Source organism: Lissotriton helveticus, chromosome 3_1 (genome assembly GCF_964261635.1).
Source record: "Lissotriton helveticus chromosome 3_1, aLisHel1.1, whole genome shotgun sequence".
Lineage (NCBI taxonomy): Eukaryota > Metazoa > Chordata > Amphibia > Caudata > Salamandridae > Lissotriton > Lissotriton helveticus.
In genome coordinates this window covers 741526161-741546627 of record NC_136061.1, presented here as the reverse complement: position 1 = coordinate 741546627, position 20467 = coordinate 741526161, and the positions used below count along the sequence as shown (strand labels likewise).

At 43.5% G+C, this 20467-nt stretch overlaps 1 protein-coding gene across 6 annotated transcripts in view; it reads left to right on the top strand.

The window, feature by feature from the left end:
- The window catches only part of MICAL2 (microtubule associated monooxygenase, calponin and LIM domain containing 2), a 1053240-nt gene that overhangs the window by 285730 nt on the left and 747043 nt on the right, over positions 1–20467 (top strand). For all 6 annotated transcript variants that reach the window (XM_078680924.1, XM_078680923.1, XM_078680928.1 and 3 more), the window contains exons 3-4: positions 13889–14096; positions 16461–16577. In XM_078680924.1, the coding sequence (XP_078537050.1) occupies positions 13889–14096; positions 16461–16577 (325 nt within the window). The remainder of the gene's footprint in view (positions 1–13888; positions 14097–16460; positions 16578–20467) is intronic.

The window sequence follows — 20467 nt, the reverse complement described above, 5'->3', positions numbered from 1 at the left end:
GTTATGGGATGTGGAGCGACTTGGGACAAAACCAGACTGATCCGGTAACACAATACGAGTCATGAGTAGTGATAGTCTAGTGGCAAGCACCTTGGCCAGTATTTTGACATCGCAATTCAAGAGCGATAGGGGACGGTATGAGTCACAGGCTTCGGGTTTTTTGCCAGGTTTCAATAGTGAGGTGATAACGACTTAGCGCATAGAGCTGGGAAGGACGCCATCCGCGAGGGACTCTTCGAAAACCTCGCGAAGAACCGGGGCCATGATGTCTACATAGGTCTTGTAGAATTCTGCAGGGAGGCCGTCCAGCCCGGGCGCCTTCCCGTTTTGGAGAGACATAATAGCGTCCCTAATTTCTTCCAGTTCGAACGGGGCAGCAAGAAAAGCCCTGTCAACGTCGCTAAGCCAGCACAAGGCTATGTCGCTAAGGAAGTTATCATATTGGACATCCGTAGGTGTGACTGTGGTGTAGAGTGCGTGATAATGAGAGACAAATGTTGTAAGTAAATCATCAGCGTCCCTAACAGTACAACCCTGGTCGGTGACCACCTCAGTGATAGTGTAATTGGCGTGTGATGCACGTGTCAACATGGTGAGCGCCTTGCCTGGTCTGTCCCCCTCGCAGTATTTCCTCGCCTGCCAATATTTGCCTCGAAACTTGGCCTCCCTCTCCGCCTCCTCCTCATATTTTGTGAGCTTATCTCTAAAGTCTGCGTGTGCATCAGTGCCATCACCCTCCACCATCCGTGCCTCCAACACCCTCAACTCGTCTTCAAGTTTCCGGATCGTGCGTTGTATATCACGCAAGACCCCGAAGCTTTTCGATATGCAAGTGGCCCCTTATCGTAACCTTGAATGCCTCCCAAATAAACTCAACAGAGTCAACAGAACCCTTGTTCCTAGGGAAAAAGGCGGTGAGCTCATCGCCCAGTTCAGTGCGAAAAACCGCATCCAACAGGGCCGCTGGCTGCAGCCGCCAATGTGGTCTAGGATTATCCCATCCAGGGATATGGAGGGTTAGTAGGACCGGGCTATGGTCCGAATATGTCCTTGGAAGGTGAGCTACTCCTGTGACCCCTGCAAATATCTCTCTAGTCAGGAAGAAATAGTCAAGGCGCGCCCATGTACCTGTCTGTGACGTGAAGTGGGTCCCCTCTGTATGGTTGGGGTGCAGCTGCCGCCAAGCGTCCATCAAGTTGCCCTCAGAGAGCACTCCCTCCAACGCCTCTCTGGATCTGGGTTTATAACAAATTGCACCGTCTGCTCTATCCAACCGGGGTACCAACGCTATGCTAAAATCGCCACCCCATATGATATGCCGGGAGCCTTTGTCCAAGATTTTACCCCAGAGTGTGGTGAAGAAAAGTGGTGTATCCAAATTAGGTGCATAGCAATTCACTAGGGTGATAGTATCACGGCCTAACTGTCCCCACAGCAATACATAGCGGCCCTCCGAGTCTGCCAGTTCACCACATACCTGGAAGGGCAGCGTGCGCTTAATCAGGATAACAACTCCCCTCGCATAAGAGGAGTAAGAGGAGAATGCTCGGGAAGTAGCCCTTTACAACCGAAAGAAGGGCGCGTCTGAGGAGCTATGTGTGTTTCTTGTAACATGGCAAGTTGCACTTGATGGCGGTCTAAATATGCAATAACATTACGGCACTTTTTAGCATTATTGAGCCCTCGGACATTCCAGGAAATGCATTTCAATTGCGCATCAGACCCCGATCCCGCCATCACCAATAGGAAATCGTAAAGATAAGCCCTGCCACCGTGAGCTCCATAGTGTCGACCAAACATAAATAACGCCACGCAACAAAATGACCAACCAGTCGGTCTCTGTCTTCAGTAAACTTAACCCCCCCTCAAGAATACTCTACCCCCCTCCCACTACTGCATCCCAATCATGCCAGCAGCCATTCAGCCCGTCGCCCTCCCACCTCCCACCTCCCCAAAACACCCTCAACTTGGTTCCAAAAGTGGGGTACTCCCGTAGGGGGAACATCAGCAAAGGTGCACAGCCACAAACCCCTCCATCAGCCTCACAGACGGTGCCGCCCTCGGTGGAGGCAAGGGAGGGGAAGTGGTCCCTGCAAATGTCCGGTCCCTAGAAGGCAGACAGTCTCATCTCCCAAGGGGAGCAGCAGTCCCATCTGAGTCAGTAGCAGCGAGGCTGGCGAAGGGAGGTTACACCAAGTCAGAATCAGTCCAGATTGAGCATAGCAGATCAATTGCCATCGTCCACCAAGGGTAATTCCTCTTCAGGATCCGCGTGGTCGTCCCGTCTGCCCCTCTGCGCCTTACGAAGCATTTTTAAATATTCCTCAACCTTATGCGGGTTTGTGAAGAATCGCTGCTTGCCCTGGTGCGTTATCCTCAGCCTCGCCGGGTACAGCAATGCATAGTCCAACTGAGCCTCTCTCAATTTCTTTTTGACAGTCAGAAAAGTACGCCTTTCCTCCTGCACAAGGGGAGTGAAGTCAGGATAGAGAGAGAAGGTGACCCCATTGTAGTGTAGGGCCTGCTTGTTTCGGGCAGCCCTCAGGGTGACATCTCGGTCTCGGTAATTGAGCAAGCGAGCAATGATAGGTCTGGGCGGCAACCCAGGTTTCGGGACTGGAGCCAAAGACCTATGCGCTCTCTGCACAATAAACTGGGGGGAGAAGGCGTCCTCTCCAATTGAAGCTCGGAGGAGTTTCTCGACGTAGATCTCCATTCTGCCAGTGTCTGTGGATTCCGGAACACCCGTGACGCGGATGTTATTGCGTCTGCTGCGGGCTTCCAATTCCTCATTCTTGGCTGCAATGACCCGGAGAAGATTGTCCATACGAGCAAGTTGAGAGGTATGCGTGGCCGTGAGGTCATCATTGTCCGAAATGCGTTGCTCCGTCGCGGTGATCCTTTCCTCATGCCGATCAACTTTGTGCACTAGGGCGTCCAGTCTGGAGGACATCCCGTCCACCTTCTCCACCACAGTAGCAAAGCCTTAGCGCATTTCTTGGAACAGGCGGTGCATATCCAATTCAGCCGAGGGGGAGGGTGGATCCACAAGCCCCGTGCCACTGGGTCCGGGCTCAGCCGTGCCCGGTTTCGAACCTTTCTTGGCGCTTTCGAAGCAGAGCTTCGCTTGGCGGTGCTCTGGGCGCACCATCGTGCCCCTGCGCCTCTCCTGGGCCACCCTCGCAGCTCGTGCCAAGATAGTGAGGGCTAGACTTCTGTCCGAGCGAGGCGGCAAATCGTCCCGCACCCAGCACCCTCGAAGCGCTTAGTGCCTCCGGTGTCGCAGGCCTCCTGGGCGCCAAGCGCTATCTCAGTGACAGTGGAGCTCGCAATCTACACCAGCGGCAAGAGAGTCACAGCAGGGAGAGCACGGCGTTTCTCACGGGGAGGTCAGCATGGAGACCGGGCACTGCCTCCCCAAGTGTAAGCCCAAGGATTAGTATGCGCCGCTCCCAGTGCACCAGATCGGCGGCAGAGTACTAATGGCATGGCGCGTGACTCGCAGCACAGCGCCAGGGTCCGTGCAGGCAGTCACAGCTCCATCAAGGCCGAGCGTTCCACCCCCGCCATGCCCAGTACCTGATACCGAGGGGTACAGCTCCTGTCCAGCGGCGCCACCAATCAGGTACAACGCCAGCAGCGTCCGTGAGGGCACAGCTTCCTGCGGTGTTTCAGTGCGGGACGTCGCTGTCCGAGGCAGGGGCTGGGGGCCGAGTCACTGTAAGGATCGTAGCAGATCGCCGGAGCTGGTCTCCCGTCCAGGGCCTGTTGCCGCGCGGCGCGCACCTGCCTCACGTGAGCGGCAGCTGCCGAGCCTCGCACCACAGCGGCTCCAGGGGTAGCGCCGGCAGATCCTGTAAAGCCGGTATCTCGCAGCGGATGTCTGCCAGCGGTCCGGGAATTAGACCGAGTACAGTCGCGACCGTTCCGCACCTATCCCGCTAGTTTTGCGAGACTCTGCTCTTCAGGTGACAAGGAGTAATGAAGGATTAAGGTTGCAGGGAACAGGAGCCGTACAGTTAGGCGGCCATTCAGTTTGCGCGCCAAGCCACGCCCCCCTAATGCAGGCACTTTTGATATTGATGCGAGCTTCTAGAGGAAGTAGATGTAGTTGCTTAATGATTTTATGATATGGCCTCCTTTTTTGCATTTCAGCTGAGCTGGGCTGCGGGATGTAGAGTTGCTCTAAAAGTTGCAGTGGAAGCTTCTGGCAGACTAGCTAAGACCTCCTTACCTTCATCAATTTGTGAGTAGATAAGGGTTTGAACAGTAGTCTTAAAACCCACCGGTGGTATTGCAGGTTTGATTTTTCTTTTGAGGCGCCGTTGGTATGATGCTGAATTTGTTTGTGGCGTTCAGTCAGGCTGAAGTCGGAGTCCATGATAAATCTAAGGGATTTCCCTGACCGCAATAAGGAGAGTGTGATGCACAATGAGAGCAGGACATCAAGTAATTTTTGTGCTGGTTGAGTGGAGATGTTTCAATAGAGTAGTAGGATTTGTGTTGTGGTTTAGTTTTAGAGAGAAGACTGTCATCCATATAATTAGTTTTTAAGGAAAGATCTTCAGAGATGTGATGTCAGAGGTATTGAGTATAACGATGTAAGGATATGTACTTATTAAGGACCATTGTGCTTAGCGGCCCCATGTAGAGATTGAAAAGCTGTGGCAATTAGATTGAACCTTAAGGTACTCCATATTTTACTGGGCTGGAAGAGAATCTGGAAGAGTTAAAAGTGACACATTGTATGTTCTCACTGATAGAAAGGATTAAAACCGTTTAGAATTTTGCCTTTTATGCTCAATCTGGATTATACAATTTAGCATTGAGTCGTTGTTGATGGTATTGAATACTGCACCCAGAACTTATAGTATCAGTAAGCAGGCTTTCCTATTATCTAATGTTTTTAGGATATTGCCAAGTATTTGGAGAGAGGCCGTCTGTGTTACATTTGTACAGGAGGTTGTTGTTTAATATATGGTTCAGCCGTCTTTTTGCAATCTCTTTTGTATTATTTTTTTCCTAGGAATGTTAGTTTGGTGATGGGTCTAACATTTTCAAGGTTGTTTGGGTCAAGGTTTGCTTTCTTGAATAGAGGTGACATTCAGGCAGATTTGAGTGTTGCTTAGAAGATACCTTTCTCTAGAGAGGAATTGATTATCTTGAGGAGAAGGGGAACAGTGTCCGCAGAACAAATTTTGACTACTAATATTGCTGGAACGTTTTCTGAATTAGCAGAAGGATTCCTCAAAGAGAATATCTTGTTAAGCAGTCGGAGCACCTCTCCCGAGACATTGATGAAAATGTCTCCAGATTGAACTCTACTCTCATCAAAGCAATCGATTCTATTGCCCCCCAGATAACCATTTCCTCCACCAGGTCGCGACCCTCGGCTCCCTGGTTCTCCACCCCCCTTCGGGAGGAGAAAAGCAGATGTAAGGCTCTAGAACGCAAGTGGAGACTTAATTACGATCCTGAAGCCAAACATCTCTACAGAACGGCCCTAAAGCAATTTCTTAAACTTAAAAAATGCGCGATGAAAGACCACTTTGCCGCTCAAATTAATAAAGCCAAAAATTCATCCAAAACGCTCTTTAACATCGTCAAAGACTTTATTAACCCTCCGGCTAGGGCCCCCCAGAATACCGCCTGTCAGGTTCTTTGCGAGGGACTCTCAGATTTCTTTCTGGATAAAATTAACAAACTCTGTGTTTCCTTTCCCACAGAGTCTGTTACTCCATCTTCCCCTATCAGCCCCCCTGAGTCTCCATCCTTCCTTGCATTCAATGAACTCAACCAGGACGAGGCTATCAGACTACTCATTGGCTGTAAATCTGGTGCCCCCTCCGATCCGATCCCCGCTAAAATCATGGGAGAACTGGCGCCCTCACTGGCCTGCCCTTTCCTTTCCGTCTGGAATGCTTCCCTTCACCATGGCTTCTTCCCAACCACCTGGAAGGAGGCATTGGTGATTCCCATTTTGAAAAAGGCAGACGCAGACCCCGCTGTCTTTTCCAACTACCGTCCCATTTCCCTTCTTCCTAAACCCGCCAAGGTCCTGGAGAAAGCCGTACAGCTCCAACTTACGGACTATCTAGAACACCACTCTCTGCTTCATGGATCCCAATCCGGTTTCAGAGCAGGATTCAGTACCGAGGCGGCCCTGCTGGAGGTGTCTGAGACCATCCGGGAGTGCGTGGACAGGGGCGAGGAGGCCATGTTGGTTCTCCTCGACCTGTCCGCGGCATTCGACACGGTTTCGCACCCCATCCTCCTGGATCGTCTCAAACAGATAGGCATTGGTGGCACTGCCCTCGGCTGGATCGAGTCCTTTCTCTCATCCAGAAGTCAAAGGGTACTGCTACGCCCTTTTAAGTCAGAGAAAAAACCTCTGTCTTGCGGGGTGCCGCAGGGCTCCGCCCTAAGCCCCCTGTTCTTCAACGTCTATCTGGCCCCCTTGGCGGACGTGGTGGAATCTTACGGAGTCAGGGTGGTCTCTTACGCTGACGACACACAGCTGGTGTTTTCCTTTCGGGACCACTCGGACTCCGCATTTCTCAACTTCCGCCAATGCCTTCTTAACATCAGTGGCTGGATGACTATGAACCACCTTAGATTGAACGCAGACAAAACAGAGGTTCTGTTTTTTAATCAGAAAACCTCTATCCCCTCCTCTTGGTGGTGGCCTACGGCTCTTGATCCTGCCCCTTCCCCGGTTCACTCGGCACGGAACCTTGGTTTCCAATTCGATGACTCCTTGTCATGCAAAACTCAGATCAACAAAGTTACTTCCGCCTGCTTCATGAAACTACGCATGATAAGAAAGATCCTTCCGTACCTCCCCATGGATTCCCGCCGCACAGTTACCCAGGCCCTTATCACGTCCCACCTGGACTATGCCAATAGCCTCTATGCAGGGGCCCCCCAGTACCTGATTGGTCGGCTGCAGATCGTCCAGAATGCTGCAGCCAGACTGATCGGTAACATCCCGTACCGTCAATCTGTCTCTGCATATCGGAGGAAACTCCACTGGCTCCCTGTGGCTAGCCGCATCCAGTTTAAGGTCCTCACTCTTACTTATCGAGCCGTCAACAACCTCGGTCCTACTTACCTGCAAAATCGGGTCTCGATATCTCGCTCCATCAGATCCCTGAGATCCAATGACCTACGCCTCCTGATCTCGCCCCGTTTCAGACTGTCCAGAACCGGTGGCAGAGGTTTCGGTGTCATTGCTGCCAGACTCTGGAACTCCCTTCCGCTTGAGCTGAGGTTTTGTCCCTCTGAAACCATCTTCCGAGCCAAACTTAAAACCTGGCTCTTCTCTGGACTCTAGTTTCCCCTTCATCTCCTTTTTTTTTCTTTTTCACTTCCTTTTTTTCACTTGGGTACCCCTGGATTTTTAGCGCCGGGACACCCCCTAGGGGGTAGCTGTGCGCTCTACAAACTCCATAAAATAAATAAAATAAATAAAAAATAAAGATCTAGAGGAAGGAAGGACGATCATGTTGTCAATGATCATCACATTTTTTTCTCAACGATTGAAAAGAAATGTGGAAAACAGAACTTCCTTAACTACAAGAATGCATTGAGGCTGCACTTGTTAAATAATGCACAAGGCTCGTGAGAGTGCTGCTGCTATTCCTCTGTGAACTACTTAAAGGTTTGAACCTCGAGCACAAAGTAGATTGCACAGCAACCTTGTGGAGGCGGTTTATCTTTGACTAAAAAAGGAGGTTGATAGAACGTACCGTGAGCTAGGATATAACATAAGCTTTTGGGTTGAGAGTTAAAAATGTTGAAGCATTAGTTTCAAGAGGTGACTCAGGAAATGTTTGAAATAATTGGAAAACTAATCAACATGTTGGATTTCATCAACCAGAATCCTTAGGTAGCACAGGCATTGCAAATGATACACCTGGTTCCAGCATGTGAGAGTTCCACGATTCCACTTTTTCTGCTTCACAGTCCACATCTGTGTCTGAAACATTGCAAATATAAATATAAAGATGCAAGATGTCAGCCAGGTGTATACCTGCTTAGGTTGTCTAGTTTCGGAAGCTCCATTCAGAATGTACTTTAAGAGAAACCTTGTTTGATGCTCTCTTTACTCTGACACACAGATTCCATGCCTAAGCTTTAACTTCAACCTGAATTGAGCCTAAGAAATGTTCAGACTCTCTAGAAGTTTTCGTTTTGTACTGATAGAATATGGTAAAGAATTGTAGTATCCTTTGCATATTCCGAAATTAAGTTTGGTCTTATTGGCGAAGGCATGGCGCTGAAGCTGGTGATGGCAAACATTTATTTCAAATGGAGGGCACAGTGACAATGTCTAAACCCCAGGATTCAGCTTTTTATTATGGAATTCTTATGAAATATTTTGAACTGGCCTTTGTGCTAATTTCCACAGGGTACTAATCTAAAGAGATTGTTCATCAAAGTATTTCTCATAGTTGTTTCCTTCCTGGCCATACTGCTTTCTGAGAGACAGTTTTACAAGAATCCTGTAATAATCTCATAGCGAATCACATAGCATAGACTTTTCTTACTGTTCCTCCAGACATTGGCAAGTTTCTCTGTAAGAGTCAGTCTAGTTTTCAGGATAACCACATGCACATTTCTTTAAAAAAAATTAGTGCTGGATTTCCTTTGAGGAATGGAGTTGTTCTTCTCCACTTATGGTCTTTTACTTCGTAACAAACATAATATTTTAATCTAGCCTTATAGCCCTCCACGGTGAGCTATACCGGCCATTAAAGGCCCGCTCCAGCTATAAAGGCGTGAGCTGAAGGCAAGGGTCTTTCACAAGGGAGCGGGCCCTTAATGGCCAGTATAGCCTACCACGGAGGGCTATAAGGCTATTCGAACTTTCTGTCCCTAGAGGGCAGAATGTTCTGAATAGGAAAACACCGGCCTCACAGAGCCAGAGTGTGTTGAAATGCCCCCGGGCTCTGTGAGGCCTTTGTTCACAGCAAAAGCTGTGAACAAACACAAACTATGGAATGTTGAGGCTTCTGGGCTTCTACCAGCCATTAGAAGCCTGGAGCACTCCATTGTCTTCAATGGAGTGCCCAACATTCCAATGCTCTAATCTCCATTATGTGTTTAACTCATTGATGAAGTTTATTGATATGCAAATTGGATAATGGTTCCATAATAAGGTCGGCATAGCGAGAAAAGAAAATGCAAGCACTGTCACCCGGAATTTTGCTGCTCAGACCGTTGTCTGTCTAACCTGCAAGAACTGAAGCATAAAGTAGCTTGTTTGATTAGATGGCCTTCAGTTGAATCTGTGTCTGTACTTATTAACTGTTACATTTCCACATGGCTTAAGAATGTAGATTGTAATTAACATCCAGTAGAAACATGCACTGAAGGATGTTTCATGATTTGTGATCTACGGATAAAGTATCTAGGGCGATGCTCTTCATTAGATGACGGCATTAGGAATGCATTGATGACTCATGTTAATTCCCATGGTTAGTTTAACTTGGACTGTATTTATTTATGTAAGCGATATGGCATCAGCAGCTATTGATATGATAAGGTGTTCCAGCAGCATTAAGGGCGATGAAAATGTGTTAACCGGTTGTTTCGCAACTTTCTGTCTCAATCATCAAAGACTGTGTTTGACTCGGTGCCGAGTACGCATCATATACACATGCTAGATCTGCCATAGGTCTGATCTGAAATGGTTCTCTTCGGCCTTTGTTCTGGCACAGCCAGTATTTTATTGCGATAATACCACCCCAGAAAATACATACGGATACTGTGGGTTTGGCTTTTCCATGATGCAATAATATTCCCCCATTCAGAGTTAAGCACCTCTTGAACTCTGATATATTGCATGTTTAACCCTTGAACAAATTCCACCAAGTTTTACTTGGTGAAGTTGTCTAGGAAAAACCTCCTTATCTTCGCGGTACTTTAACATGAATTGTAAACTGATTTACCTACACAAATTGGGATTATTAGGCACTCGGCCTGCATCCTCAGTTGGAAATGGCCTGCAGCTTCTTGTTGACTTGTGATGTCTTTGCAATGCACATCCTGAACTACGCTATTCTACATATTAATTTCACTAGTTGCGTTGCTTGTGGCAAGGTAGAACAAGCAACATTTACCTATGCTATGGACTTATAAATAATGTTAAATATGACCATGACCTGGCCCAAATTCCAAATAAACAGTTTCGTTTTCTTTAGAATCCAAAATGTTACTTAAGGGAAAATATTTAAAGCCATCATATAAGCTGCTTGGGCAGTTCCTATGGGCGTGGCAGGGGTAGGGTGAGGGGAAACTATGTTTATCATGGGAATTGCTAAAAAGGAATCAAAAGAGGAGTGAATTTAGATTCCGTGATAAATGTAACTATAACCTTTCTGACGCCTTAAGACAGTCATTTAAATATATTTCTAACATGGAAAGCAATACTTGCATTTGGATGGACCTGGAATCTAGTACCTTGAAACCTTTCAGTATTGATGCACGTTTACATTCAGGCAGCACACCAATGTCACGTTAACCCAATGTACTGCAGCAGGTCTTTATGAACAAGCTCTGAAGCAGTTAAAGCTATAAGAATGTCCTCATATGGAATCAACAATCGGAACACACCGAACCTTTAAACATAGTGTAGTCCTACTGGATTTGTGCTGGAATATTTAAATTGGATAACATGTTATTTAATGGATCCCTACTGGATTGTATCCATTCAAAATTCAAATACACATTGCAATCTAGTGATAAACAAATATAAAATATTTTTAAAGGAATAATGAAAAATTATCCAGCCCTAACGTTTTCAGGACCTATAAAAGGAAAAGTTTCTGGCTTGTGTTATTCACAGGTCTCTAGAAACCTCTGATGAGGGTACGTCATTGAGAACTTTAACGAATGAACATAAACGTGGTCTTTTGTGACAAAGAAAAGATAAGTTGTAGTCTAAAATGCACCAATAACAGAAACGCTTCGGTCTAAAATGCGTAATACAGACTTCAATTTCTCAGTTGATCTACTACTAACCTCTATACAGCTAAAACTCCTCCTCAGAAAATATTATATTGGATGGCGTAAACTTTTCCATGGAGCTAGTTAGATGTTGTGTATGTCACAGCCTTGTTGGTGGTCTAATACATATGATGTATGTCTGCTAAAGAGTAAAACTGATTTGGGGAGTGATCTTCTACAGGATCTCCTTAATTTTGGTAGTACCAAACGCTAAATATTTGATTACCCTGGGTTATGCTGATAAAGTGAATTTACTCCAGAACCCTCAGGAACAATTCCTATGGAAAGCAGTGATGATTGAAAAGAGGTTCATTTTGACAATATGGAAGGCTGGCAAGCTCTCTAACAAGTATGAATGATTTATTGACATGTTTGCCCAAACATATTTGAGAAGGGAGTTATTAACGGGGTTAACCCTAGAAACTCTCTGACCTGGGTCAGTATTGTAGGTACTTAAATATTGGTCAGGGTTTAATGATTATCACACAGGTTATCTCATATATGTCTTCACATTATACGGATTATTCAAAACCTTTTCTGAGCAGTACAAAAAGTGTTTATTCACACATATTCAGTGTTCATTTTCATTCACATAGGAAATGTTTAAAAGTGGAAAGGTAAGACAAGCCAATTATATCATTGGTTCATACACGTATTAAAGAGCACGAGTCTCCGTTTTTCATTAGTGACCTTTCTTGAACATTTATCACATTACAACATGTTTCTGCGCTCAAAGTGACAAAGAAGGGAAATAGTTTGAGTGGGATGGGTGTGATTGGGAAACAGTGAGGACTGGGTAAAGGATGTTGTGACCATACTACAATCAAAGTATTATTCAGTACAGCCTTTACAGACTAATTAAGTTCATTAGTTCCAAGCAATTCTTTAGCATAGGGTCCGTATTATTCCATGAGTGGCATCCTAGGCTAAGAAAGTAGGTATATTCCAGTCGGTCTACGTTTCGACCCCTGTATTAAGGGTTGATGGAAGCCTCATGCTGGGGTCTTCATCAGGACATTAACGGTGCGGGAGCGCTTATAGGTTGGCTGTCCAGTAGCCTGTTACTGTTGGACCTTCAATGGTTCCATGGTGGCTGTTAATGGCTGGGAATGCTATGGTAGTTTGCAGTCCATCTTTTTCTTCTTCCTTTTGGACTTCTGTTGTGGGCAGTATTGTTAAAAACTGTATTATTCTTCAAAAACCTCCTGGGCGCGTGCATCCATCAACGCAGCCCGGCAGCGTTGATGGATGCACGCGCCCAGGAGGTTTTTGAAGAATAATACCGTTTTTAACAATACTGCCCACAACAGAAGTCCAAAAGGAAGAAGAAAAAGATGGACTGCAAACTACCATAGCATTCCCAGCCATTAACAGCCACCATGGAACCATTGAAGGTCCAACAGTAACAGGCTACTGGACAGCCAACCTATAAGCGCTCCCGCACCGTTAATGTCCTGATGAAGACCCCAGCATGAGGCTTCCATCAACCCTTAATACAGGGGTCGAAACGTAGACCGACTGGAATATACCTACTTTCTTAGCCTAGGATGCCACTCATGGAATAATACGGACCCTATGCTAAAGAATTGCTTGGAACTAATGAACTTAATTAGTCTGTAAAGGCTGTACTGAATAATACTTTGATTGTAGTATGGTCACAACATCCTTTACCCAGTCCTCACTGTTTCCCAATCACACCCATCCCACTCAAACTATTTCCCTTCTTTGTCACTTTGAGCGCAGAAACATGTTGTAATGTGATAAATGTTCAAGAAAGGTCACTAATGAAAAACGGAGACTCGTGCTCTTTAATACGTGTATGAACCAATGATATAATTGGCTTGTCTTACCTTTCCACTTTTAAACATTTCCTATGTGAATGAAAATGAACACTGAATATGTGTGAATAAACACTTTTTGTACTGCTCAGAAAAAGTTTTGAATAATCCGTATAATGTGAAGACATATATGAGATAACCTGTGTGATAATCATTAAACCCTGACCAATATTTAAGTACCTACAAACATATTTGAGAAGCTTTTACGTAAAAAAGAAAATGGCTACATATTTGAGAACATATGAAAACAATTTTTTGAACAGCGCATATAATGTATTGCACATTATACATTGCTTGCTGCCACTTTCTGTCGTGTAGCCGCCCCTCCTTTTTTTCCCCTTTGCATTTTCCCTATGTGCTCACCTACATTCTTGTAGCACCCATTTTTCGATATCTGTTGATAATAAAAGTCTACAAATAAGACTATAAGTGATGGAGGCAATGCCATAACATACATATTTCCTTAATACTGTTGTATACTTTAGCTTAGCTATGTGATGTAATACTACAATATACATCTTTCATAATTTTATTTCAAACTTCATGTTTATTATTTGTACATTTATGTGGAACTTGTTCCATTTGTTTAAATATAAACAAAATGTTAAAAAATCCAAAATCTGTTGAAAATTATTTAACATGGAAGTCACATTCTCCAAATCACGCTACTGATCATATATTAATTAGATATGTGTCATGCCTTTTGAAATTCAGTATGAATCAATGGTTACATGCATGGTGATTTTCTTTTGGTACACAGGCTTAAAAGTTATCCAAATTGATGTACTTGTATCGAATTTGTATGCGATTTAAGAAAAATTAAATAAGTAGCTTTGTATTTATTAATAATCAAACAATAAGAAGAGCATTTGTTAAACAAAATCATGAAAGCCAACAAAATAAAAAATGGCTCATTGTGAAACGTTGCATTATAATGAAACCTTTTTCTGTGGTAACTCAGCTTCAGTTCTAGATCGAAATGTGTCTGAACAGGTAGTCACTAGAGCTATTTTGACTTCTTGTGACTGTTCTTTTTTCAGTGTTTAATCATTGGGGGTGGACCATGCGGCCTAAGGACTGCCATAGAGCTCGCCTCCCTAGGAGTCAAAGTTGTGGTTGTGGAGAAGAGGGACACGTTTTCCAGAAACAATGTGCTTCATCTGTGGCCTTTTACCATACATGACTTGAGGAGTCTTGGCGCCAAAAAGTTCTACGGCAAGTTCTGCGCCGGAGCCATTGATCACATTAGTGAGTATTACGCTACTTCTATTTCATCCTCTTTTGAAGAGCTGCTCTCAGTGTTGCTTATGAGGCAGGGCCAGCTTCGCATGTGTCTCAGCCCATTGTTCGATGGTATTAAGCAGGTTCTATTTACACGGGTGGTTACACATTGTAAAAGACTTGCAGTAGTAAATGTTGGAAGTGATCATTAAAAATGATGTCATTGACCACACTGTACGTGTCTAGTTGTTTTCTTTAAGCAATAGAATAGAAAAACGTGTGGTTGGCATTGATGATCTGTCAAAAACCAGTATGACCGGCTTTGCGTAGATTAGCTTGAGAGGGGCACTCCAAACATAAGGAGGTGTGCAGCTAATTGGTTGGAACCTTTTTTAAGTAAACCTTAACTGTGTGCAAAGATCCTTCACATACTTCTTTTAAGTGTGCATTTGACAGCATTGCTTTTTATGGTGGGCGATCCAGTAGAGGGAAAATGGTTTGGGTCTTCCTTACTTATTTCATGGTGGTGGAAGTGCTCAAGTTGTAATTATTTTCTCTGTCGTTTTGCGTGTGTATAAACCTACCCATAAATAACTCCATTAAAGTTCTGAGCGCCATGATGTTGCCAAAATGTTATTCAAGACCCACCCTTTTGGTAATTTCTTGCCTCAGTGTTCCAATTTATGAGGGAGATCATGAACACAGAGTACAGTTACTAACCTTTACTTGGCTAGTAGATACTTGCGGTTTAGGCTAAAGTCACCCAAGGGTACCTTCTATGTGTTGGTATGTGCCAGCAGTGTTTCCGTTTCTCTAGTGGCTACACTGTTACTTTTATCTGTTTTTGTTTTAATTGATGCTTTTGTAGTGACTTGTTGGGGCCAATCAATGATTTGTGGACTCTCAAACACTCAAATGTCTTACTAAACCACATGAAAACAGTGTAGGAATTAAATGCATCTTCTATTGACACAATGGCACTTTAGAACATGCCCAAAAATGCAATTTCATAGTTTGCTATTCCCTTTCATAATATTATCATAGCTCATCAAATGATTTTGCACATGTATCCCCTCTATAAATGGCCACTTTAACTACTGACATTCGTTATACAAGGATGACTTTTAACAATGCACCTGCTGTTTTCTTTTCAAGTATTGGGCCTAGTTACTTGTTCCACCTATCCATGATTTTAAGATCTTCCAGTTTTTTACATTGTGAGAACATGAAACATTGTCCAGTGCTGCATATCATGTGCCATTATAGATCATAAAAAGCAAGTTACATTAGCCTGATTCCAAAGTTCTCCTCTCATTCACTTGCTATGAGAACAGGGACCAATATTGTAAACCAAAGCCATCTTTAGATGTTTCACATACATTGCAACCACTTGAGTGGGAATGGGAAAGGTATTGAACCATAATGTCTTACTTTTTAGTTCATCATTTCATATGTTTGTTTTATAAATATAGCAACAATAATTTGTAGGTTTGAAAGTTTCGCTGTAAATCGAAGATTGCATTTGCGCCAACTAGTTTTAATTTTTTTTTTAAATCAGGCTCCTGCTACCTGCTTCTTAAAGTACTCTGCCCTGAAAAGATGGTTGGTTTTTTCTAGCCTCTTAACTGTGCAGCTTGGGCTGTCCCCTCACAATGAGATTCGTTAGTAATAAGAGACCTAGGAAGGAAGGGAGCAGAGCCTAATGGGTATTGTAAGTACTATTTCAGATATTTCAATTAGTTGGAGATCTTTGGAGTCAGGCCAATGACAATTTCACCGTAAATTGATATTTGAAGTTGGATATTCGCTACTACATCTCATCGACAAATAATGGGACTACTGGCCTGTGTTGTTAAACAAAAGATATCATAAACACATATCTGTCATAAGTGAATCTTGATTGGGAAGCATTAGAAAGTAAGATCTAGTCACCACCCTCATAAGCAACTTGTTTGATGAGAAGACCCTCTGAACTGGTACTGTTAATCATATAACATATAAGAGGCTTTACTTATAAATAACAAGTTTAGAACATACAACTATATTAAAATGTATATAGGAAGCAATAATGCATTCATATTAATACATTTAATTTGTATTGGACTTGTGGATATCTTCCACCTATCGAATTTAGTACCTAGTAATAAAAGGTAAGTATTTTGTAAAACAAAAAAGAGAAAATATGTTGACAGGTCAATTTCACGAGTAGAGAGTACATAACCAAGTTCCTGGATCACTATTTTAAGCATTTAATAAACCACGACTTCACTATTATTATACTGCCCTGATAAAACAACAACTTTGTCTAACATGATGTTTTACTGTGACAGATTCCAAGTGAACACCTTATGGAAATATTCAGTGCTTTTCTGTGTTCTCTTCTGTGTCTAGGTATACGACAACTTCAGCTAATACTTTTCAAAGTTGCCCTTTTGCTTGGCGTGGAGATCCATGTGAATTTGGAGTTTGTGAAGGTCCTGGAACCGCCGGAAGACCAGGAGAACCAAAGTACGGCAAGTTTTCTATGGTTACAAAAGCAGAAATGCTAAAAAAGAAATGCATCCCTGGACCTCCACGGATTGATAATTAGTTCAGTTCAGCTCATGGCTAAAAGCAGGAGTCCCACATACTGTATCCTTGTAGGGCTTGTGATCCCATTTCTAACAAGTTGTGAAAGATTAACTCATTGTGTTGTGAAAGCTTTGTCATGATTTAAGAGACTGGCAGTTTCCTGTTACTATTGCCTCATTCCATTCCTCTCCCCAGCCTTGAAAATTTGAAATGGGTTAAACTCATGCAAAGTCCCTTTCTTGCCCAGTTTTAACTTTCATGCATGTCTCCAGCCTTACCTCATAGATGGAGTGTGGGATGTAAATATCAGGCCGAGGAGGGAGAATGAGCAGTGATTATTATTGGTGAGTGATCCTACCAGGCGCTCAAACCCCATTGGGCTAAAAGCGTTCTAGGCCTCACCCTCTCTTCAGGTGCTTTGGACTGGACTGGGGGGGTTCCAGGCTGGAAGGAAGCCTCTTAAGAGGTACTTCCACCAGTGTTCGAGACCATCTAAAGCCTCACAATCTTTCTTTTGCTTTTTCAGTTGTGTATTGTGCTTTGCCCAGTGTCGGCCTACTATATTCCCTACCCGTCACACTTGGAGGGTTATTCTCAAATATGTTGACTGTAGAGTTGGGCAAGCCAAGAAATTAACAGGGAGAGCAGAGTGAGAGCTTAGCCAAAGGTCTGGCTTGGCTCTAAGAGCCCATGCGTGAATCGAGCCATGCACTAGTTTGGAATGCAATTCGTGCACCAAACCTCATGCGAGAATATAATGAATCTCTTTTTTATTAAAAAAAACATGAAAGTGACAATTCAGCCACCTGATGGGTATTGCTTTCTCTCTATATCAAAGTTTATTGTTCTATTTTCCTTTCTTTGTGCATGAGGTTGGAACATAGATCGCAGGCGCAAGCCGTATGAAAGCCGGCTTGTTTTGAGTCGTAGGTCCAAGAGGACCTCGAGCTTAGCCAAAAAAAGAGAGTGTCCGCTTCCATCACAATGTACTTAAGAATAAGGCTCTGTGACATGACAGAAACAATATTCAATGCATTTTGCATTCTCCAGAATTTTTTTTTTTCAAAACCAAACCAATTGTAATTAGAGTGTAAATGTTTATTTTGCTTTCCCAGAGTCTGATAATGAGAGCTTCACGATTTCAAGTATGTCTTTTAACTCCTGTTATCGCAAAAAGTGGGAATACAAGTAATGTGTTTTTTTCTGTATGGGGAAATGTGTGATAAAAATCACACCCATGCACTTTTCCTAAGCTACATTGCAACAGGTAATACAAACCGAAATAGCTAAATGATCGAGATTAGAAAATAATTATTGAGGTTATTATAAAGGCAGAGTCTATTCTGTTGTGGCGCTTGATGAATTGTCTCTCCCCCAACCATTCACCTTCGATACCCTGGCTTAGTTATATCTGGAAGGTGTATTCATCTTTGAATATTCCTTTTACCTCCATTGAGGGGTGTTTCACCGCTGATTGTTCGAAAGAAGAATGAAAGACCAGATTACGGAGGGTAGCGCGGGCTGCAAGCAATCGACACAACCTCATGAAGAGCTTAGTGGCCTCATATTTATCTATTCCCCTAGTGTGCAGCATGCAGTCGGATTTGAGTGACATTTTATCTACCTATCATAGGTATATTTTAACTAAGTTTTGTTTTATTTTAGTCCATTTGATGGTGGTTTACCAATTGAAAGGCCAATGGAACAGAGAAAGAATGGTCTTTCCTTGTGATGAACAGTCTTTTCAATGCACTATGCACTTTTTAATTTGTACTTTTTGCTGCCTTATTAGAATGTGAGCTATATAAGAGCACCGCTTTTAAATTTTAGTCAGTGTGGGCAAGCCTTGCTGTTTCTTCAATCTGTTTCCAATGAGCCTTACAAATAGTACATTTTGTTTCTGCTGTTGTGAACATTAGGAAGCATTTGACTGATTTGTATGCCATACATCTAGCTGGAGGTGCTTATCATGTTTTATTGATATGTTATTCTACGTCTAAGCGTTACATATTAGTTGTGGATGTCTGTTTATATTACATTTAAACTTGTATGTCTTTTCATTGTGCTGTCGACCTGCCCTGGATATAGTAATATGTGAGGGTAGTGCAGCATCTTCATTACCACTAACATGCAGACCATTCGATAGGTTTTTCTTTTTTTAACCTCAACCTCAACTTTTTATGTTTAGCTTTAGGGTGTAGGTATCAAAACGTGTGATTCTGTTTTCAATTTTAATGTTAACATATTAGCTGAGCAGTTTTAATTGTGCTCTCTGTTTTAAATTCATTGTTAATATTTTAGCTAGGCTGTTTTTATACTGTGTAAATTTATGGTTTTCCTTGTGGAATCCGAATAAAGAAAGAAAGAAGTTCCCAGTAATCAAATAACATGCAGATTGTGGTACTGAAAAGCACCTCGTTCTGCCTGTCACTTTAAATTTTTAGGGCACAACTTAGAATAGGAGAAATGTATCTCGCTCGGTAAAATCTGAAACCTGTGGTTTGGGATTTTTCTAGACACAATAAATATTTCAACCTACTCTGGGTCGCTCTTGATTATAGCGTTTGTACTTTCAGGTCATTTATTACAGAAAGCACTATTTACATGGACACTGCACAGAATAAAAGTGGGCGGGTATGTGGCATTCAGCCTGTCCTTACCCTAGGATGTTACCTTTAACCCAGTCTCATTCTTTGAGGTCAGCCATGATTTAGTGCCCCAGCACAGGAGAAGGTGAACTGTCTCCCTAGAACAGATAAACCTAAATAGGTATTCTCCCAGAATCTAGTCTCTGGTCCTGGACTGAGGGCCATGCATTTGTAAATCCGGATGTGCATCTGTGTTGTGTGTGTAAGCAGTTAATACCACTGACTTTGCCAATGTAAAACATTTAGGAAGTGGATCAGGGCGTGTATTTGTAATAAAGCTGGATCTGGAACTGTATTTTGCTCTTTTTTTGCTCTCATATTTGTAAGCACTTAGTGTCTGCACCGGCTGAGCCGAGTCCAGATCTGAGGATCAGATGAGTAACCTGGTGCGTGCCCACCTAACCTAACACTAAACCACCTCTCCCCCTCGAGCATCCAGCCAGATGATTCAAGCTGAAGAACAGAAATAGTAATGGTTTATTTCCTATTTGAGCCAGGATTGACATATGGGAAAAGTCCTGCCCTGGCCCCTTTGACCTGGGCTCGATCCATTCTGTTGTTACGACATCTTAACCTTCTACGCAAACCACACTCTTCCACTGAGTTAATTAACAATCTTCTTTATCTTGGACATAGAATCACCCATCCTGTGGATTGCATCAGCACGCTCCTTCGCGGACTCATTTACCCCTATGTCCTTCAAACCTGTCTGTTCCTAAATCCCTTCTTCTACTTCTCAACCAACTCAGACTAATTTGCCCCACAGCATTTACCTTTTAGTTGACACACATACTCCTAGATGCACTAGAGTAATTATTTGCTGCTTCCTTTTACCCTGGGAGAGTTGCTTCATTAGGGATGCATCTCCACCATGCCAAGTAGACTCTATAAACCCTAATATGGCTGCTAGTGGAATACTCATTCCTGTCTGTTGCACACTGACGATCCTAATTGAATCTCTCAGAGTGCAGATTACTGCAGATTATTTTAATGGTTACCCCTCTGCTGCAGGTGGACTTCAAAGAGCATGCCAGGACTAGTTGTTTAGCATCCATTCCTATGGGTTGATTCCTGCAACACCAAAGTAGTCACCCGAGAGCAACCAATGTGCCTGGCTGCATATTGGCTGCTCTGCTCTTGCTGCTAAGTGGATTGCTCAGAGGATACTCTATGGCTGAT